We start from the raw sequence: 5,431 nt of genomic DNA on the forward strand, positions 1-5,431 counted from the left end.
TGATTTGATAAACGTTTACTCGAGTAAACATTTAGTAAACGACCCCTTAATCAAATGAAAAAGTTTGTCGTGGTTTTTTGGGTTTTATTTGAAAAGATGGTAAAAAAAAAAGAGTGAACAAAAAAAAAAAAAACGAATGGCACAAAATGGAAAAAAAGTAATTGTTTAAGGGTGCAAAATGTAAATATGCACATCCCCGCCTCGCGGTGGGGGCCACTCTGGCGCTCAAAAATTTAAGCCGGTGCGCAACTCTTGTTGCGATCGCTTCATGGAATCCGCAAAATCTGACCTAATTCCACAATCTTCTACTGTTGACCCCTGCTCAGATTGGGATCTGCCGTTTACCGACGAAGAACTTCAATCAATTGAAGATGTATTTGAATCTGCCGCTTCTTCTTCTTCCTCATCTCGGAAATCTGGTGCCGATTGCGACGGAGATCGTCCGAGAACTCGACGGAGGTTGCCGGATTCTCTGTTTAATTTTGGAGAACAATCCACGTTGTTATCTGACAAATCATCAAGTGAATGTAACCCAATTGGTGCATCAAGTTCATTTTCTTTATTGCCTTGCCGTACAAACCGGTTCTCTAGCCCGTGTGGCTCTTCTTATCGTGGTAATTTGTTTGCCTTATTTTTTGAATGTGATATTTGTGGACAAGTGTGTCTTGGTTTCTTGCTAATACCGGGGAAAATGTAAATGGAGAAATTCAAGCTTCTTGTATTGTATTTGAGGATAGAAATGATGAAATTAGTATGATAAAAATAGGATTAAAATAACGAATTCCTACGATTTACTCTGAAAATTTGTCGATTTCCGTGTATATTTTTTTCACGAGAAAAAGTAGGCCAATGCATATTATTCCTGTCCCAAAATTAGAGATACAATTCTAAAATGACAAATTTTAAGGGTGAATGTTATCTCAAAATGTGCCCTTAATGTTATCTAAGGGTTTAGCAGTGGTGGTACTGTACTGTAATGATGGATAAGAAAATATTATACAGTTAGGGAAGTTCAAGGACATCATAATGTTGGATATGGAACCTATAAACTGGTCAAGGACTTCATGTTTCAAAACTACGAATGCACCAGAAAATTGATGAATTAGGTAATCAAAATTGACCATGGAATTGAGCAAATTGTAGAACCATGTAAATATAGTGTTTGATTTTCTTTGCTTGCAACAATTATTGTGTGTGTTGGGTGATTATCATTCCCAACATATAAGACTTCATAGTCATGTATTTGTTTTCAAATGCATCTCCTTTTCTTGAATATGTACAATGATTTTGGACAAGGGGGTAATATGAAACTTACTTGATGTGAATAACTGGATATGTTAGATGGCAAAACCTTGCTATGGTTCTTACTGCAAAGTAACAAAGACGGCATGATTTCATGCTAAAGGATGTAGTTTCATGTAAATTGATTTGGAAATTCAAAATGAGTTTATCCTTTTATTTCTTTGTCCACAGCCAGGCCTTCATAAGGACCTTGACTTGGTAAAGTGAGTTGCAATTAGAGTCCTCGGAACTATATACTTTCAACAATTACAACCACCATGTAACTGAAGGATCAATTGTAGGATCATCCATTACATTGTCTTCTTGTTGCTTTAGTTTGAAAAATGAACAAGGCTAGAGTAAACAGTTTATATGACTAAATGGTAGCAATCATATTTATATTTTATATGTCACACAAAGTGATCCTTCTCTTTAACATTTTGTAATGTCGTATAATGTTTCACTCGTTTGCATTGGTTCTGAGACAGAATTTGTGATAAGAAATATCTAATGGCTAGCTAATTATCTCTATCTGGAATACAACTCACCCTGTAAAGTAGTAGTTACAAAGATACAAAAGTACAAAAGAGATTTTAAGCATCTTCTTTGTGATTCCTGTTTCAGATAAGTTAAAGATGAGATATCCTGCAATGTCTTTTAAAGGTCATATTGTGTACAGCAGAACATTTTCAGAGGTGGAGAAAGCTGCAAATGAGCTGTTAACTTTTGTTGAAACTAAGAATAGGGATGGGGGTCATGCTGTTTTTGGATTTGACATCGAGTGGAGACCAACATTCAAGAAAGGTTACTAGCTGAACATAATATATTTTTTATTGCATTTTGTCATTTGTTCTTGATTCCATGTCCATTTGTGTGCAGAATTTCCTTTTCTTCTTGAGACTGCCATCTCTAGAGAATGTTTAAGGAGCGAGCTTACATTAGTACATATAACTCTCAAAGAAATAATATTCACCAATGGAGTTGTGTAGTCTAGTCCAACATGTATTTTTAATTCATTCTGTGTGACAACTAGCTTAGCAGTAAAAAACTTTCCTTGAATGTAAAGATATACTCCACTAACAAATAGAGATACATTTTGAACTTTCCAATTCATTGGTCATGCTTTCAGAACATAATTGTTAGGATTTTGTTTGTTAATTTATCACTATTTTTCAAGTTACTGTGTTTGTTGAAAAGTGTAATGTAGTTGACATTTTTTAACAGAACATTTGAACAGGGAGCATTGAATTGACCATCTTTTCTTAGTATGGACTTCTTAAATTCACACCGTCGTTGACCCAGGGAGGCTCTTAGCAACTTTTAGGTAGCAGCCTTGGTGGGGATGAGGTGTTTGCCTTTGTACTCTCACCTTGTGCACAAATGCTGCCCCTCTTCCACTATGGTATCACAGTTGCATTAGAGGATGATCCTTCAGCATCATATAATTCAATAAGGTGAAACACAGATTTCTATATGCAGGTAACTTCAACAAGCTACAATGAATTCCCGCCATGCATGACTTCTAGCTCTGTGTGGACTAGAAAAGGGTGGTTGTGTTTACCAGTCCAACATAGTTACCTAGACACATTATCTTGTATGTTGCCAAATAAAGAGTGTTATCCTTGAGTTTCTTTCTAAAGCTACCATTGACCACCCTTGGATACGTAGAAAGCAGGACCATAGGGTGGAGTTATGTAGCTTAACCTTATGGTAGTAGCCTACTTGTAACATGAATTTGATGTACACCCGGTAAAAAAACAGTAAAAGCAGAGGTACACCTAAGTTCTGTTTCTCACAATTGAATGATTACAAGGGGTTTTCTAGCTTTCGAGAGGCCAGAAGCTCTCCACAGGTCTCATGTCCAATTTGACACCAAAACAGAACACCCTTTGCCTGGTCCCTCACACTCTTATTTTAAACTAGACCTCTGCATTAACTTATTACCTACTTGTACATCATCTGTATTAACTACTTGTACCACTAATAGTATAGGGTATAACAGACTTACATAAGGGGACGCTATTTTTGTATATTAGAAAAGGACAGTGGACGCATAGATAAAAGGTTGAGATTTTGTTATGAATTAACATGCAATCTCAGGAGAACTAGAGTGGTTCTGGTTCTATCTTTATTGACCATTTTTGGAACGTACCAGGCGACGATCTCACAGTGACCTCACCCCGAACCCTCCAGAGCGGAGGAGTTACAGCATCTCCAACAGATTCTCAATATTTTCTCTAAAGTAGAGAACCAAAAGTCAATCTCTAAAAAGAATTACATTTAACTCCAAGAGATTCTCTATTTTAGAGATTTCAACATTCATTACTATTAAAATATTCTATAAGTTATCATCCCAGTACACTTTTTAAAAAGAATTTATGTAAAATAATAATAATTCAATCCCATTTTCTCTATTTTTAAAGAATCTCTTAGGTGCCTTTTTATTCTGGTAGACAGTTCTTTGTTGGGAATGGGAATTGATTAGCTTATTTGACAGTGCCTTTCTAATTTCTTTCTGTTTGTGTTTCTTTCCCTTTCTATTTGAAATACAAAGCTGCAGCTTCTAGCTCTGAATCTAATTAGTAGCAGGTACAGCAGTTGAATTTGTTAATACATTTTTGTTGTCGAAAGCTATTCCTTTTACAGAGAGCTCTCAACCACGCAGGTGTCAAACAAGGGAAGGCGGCAGTACTACAAATATGTGCTGGTGCTGCCCGTTGTCATGTAATGCATATTATTCATTCTGGATTCCCCGAAAATTTGAAGTCTCTTCTACGGGATCCTAGATCTGTAAAGGTCATTGAACTTGTAAACTTCACTTGTTATTTCTGTCCTGACTATTATGCGATCATTGCATCTCATCAGAAGATGTTTATGTGCCCCTTACCAAATGAACAGGTCGGAGTTGGCATTGCTGGCGATGCTCGTAAGATCTTCAATGATCATAATGCATCTGTAGAAGCTTTAGAAGATCTATCAAGCTTAGCCAATCAAAAGCTTGGTGGTGAGCCCAAGAGCTGGGGTCTAGCGTCATTAACCGAGACACTTACATGCAAACAGGTTATTGTTACTTTCTCTAGTTCATTTTACCATTTCAAATTCTTGATGTTCACATAGAAGTATGTATGAATATTGATGAACTGTAAAGAAAAGTGCGCGGTTAACTTGACAAGTCATATGAACTTAAGAAAATAAGACCTGTAACATGGATTGAAGCAATTCCGTTAGGATTCTGTACTTGAACCTGGAAATTGAACCATAATGTGTCAAATCTTTAGAACTCTCTTTCTTATCTGGATATTGGTATTATCCTATAAAACAGAGTAAGATATTATAGCCTATAGCAGCAATTATTTGAAAGCTAACTTCTTGCTGGGTTGAAAGTGGTTCATCTTTGTACAGAAATTTGCTTTTGGAGTGATGCACTTTCTGAAATATCGTACCTGGCTTTCAATTGCAAACTAACCTTAATTGTTACAAAGATGCCTAATAAGACTGTAATTTGCAAGAATGAAACATTTTGGAGAAGTTACGGAAATATGAAAATAAAAAACCGGTGCACTTGTCCCTTTTGTCTGAAAGTGATCCATTCTTGCAAGGCATATTCTTTTTTATTTATCATTTTCCATGGATGATCTTTATTTGCACCAAAAAACCAAGCAGAATGGTGCAAAAAGGATTTTCCATGGATTTTTAATCAACCAAAACCATCCAATGAATTTGATTTTAATCTATTATTCATATTGTTTCACATGTTATGTTCTTGTGTGTGAGTACGAGTGTGTGTTTCATATACAAACGTGTTTTTGACGCAAAACATTCCTCATGTTCCATCTATGAAACCAAACTGTGTGAACATTGCGTGTTCACAAACATATACAAACTGGTTTTCACGGTTTGTAACATTTGGATGGTTTCTATTTGATCTGCTCTCTTAACCATACTTACCTGCCATCTTGCAGGTTCCAAAGCCATCCAAAATTAGATTAGGAAACTGGGAGGCTAATCCTTTGTCAAAAGAACAGCTGAAATATGCAGCCACAGATGCATTTGTTTCTTGGCACTTGTTTGAGGTAAGCAAATGACACCCAACTCTTGCTTACTATTCACAATTATATGAAGATAAATGTACAAAAAGTTGAAACCCCCC

The 5,431-nt window shown here is 36.1% G+C and overlaps 1 protein-coding gene across 3 annotated transcripts in view; it reads left to right on the forward strand.

The window, feature by feature from the left end:
• Positions 1–268: 268 nt before the first annotated feature.
• Positions 269–5,431, forward strand: part of LOC112519648 (Werner Syndrome-like exonuclease) — a 6,538-nt gene continuing 1,375 nt past the window's right edge. For all 3 annotated transcript variants that reach the window (XR_003069935.1, XR_003069934.1, XM_025127865.1), the window contains exons 1-5: positions 269–614; positions 1,906–2,085; positions 3,947–4,077; positions 4,180–4,341; positions 5,244–5,354. Coding sequence is in view for 1 of the 3 variants with exons in the window: in XM_025127865.1 (XP_024983633.1) it covers positions 269–614; positions 1,906–2,085; positions 3,947–4,077; positions 4,180–4,341; positions 5,244–5,354 (930 nt within the window). In the remaining 2 variants the exon portion in view is untranslated. The remainder of the gene's footprint in view (positions 615–1,905; positions 2,086–3,946; positions 4,078–4,179; positions 4,342–5,243; positions 5,355–5,431) is intronic.

Source organism: Cynara cardunculus (genome assembly GCF_001531365.2).
Source record: "Cynara cardunculus var. scolymus isolate 2C chromosome LG 10, CcrdV1, whole genome shotgun sequence".
Taxonomy (NCBI): domain Eukaryota; kingdom Viridiplantae; phylum Streptophyta; class Magnoliopsida; order Asterales; family Asteraceae; genus Cynara; species Cynara cardunculus.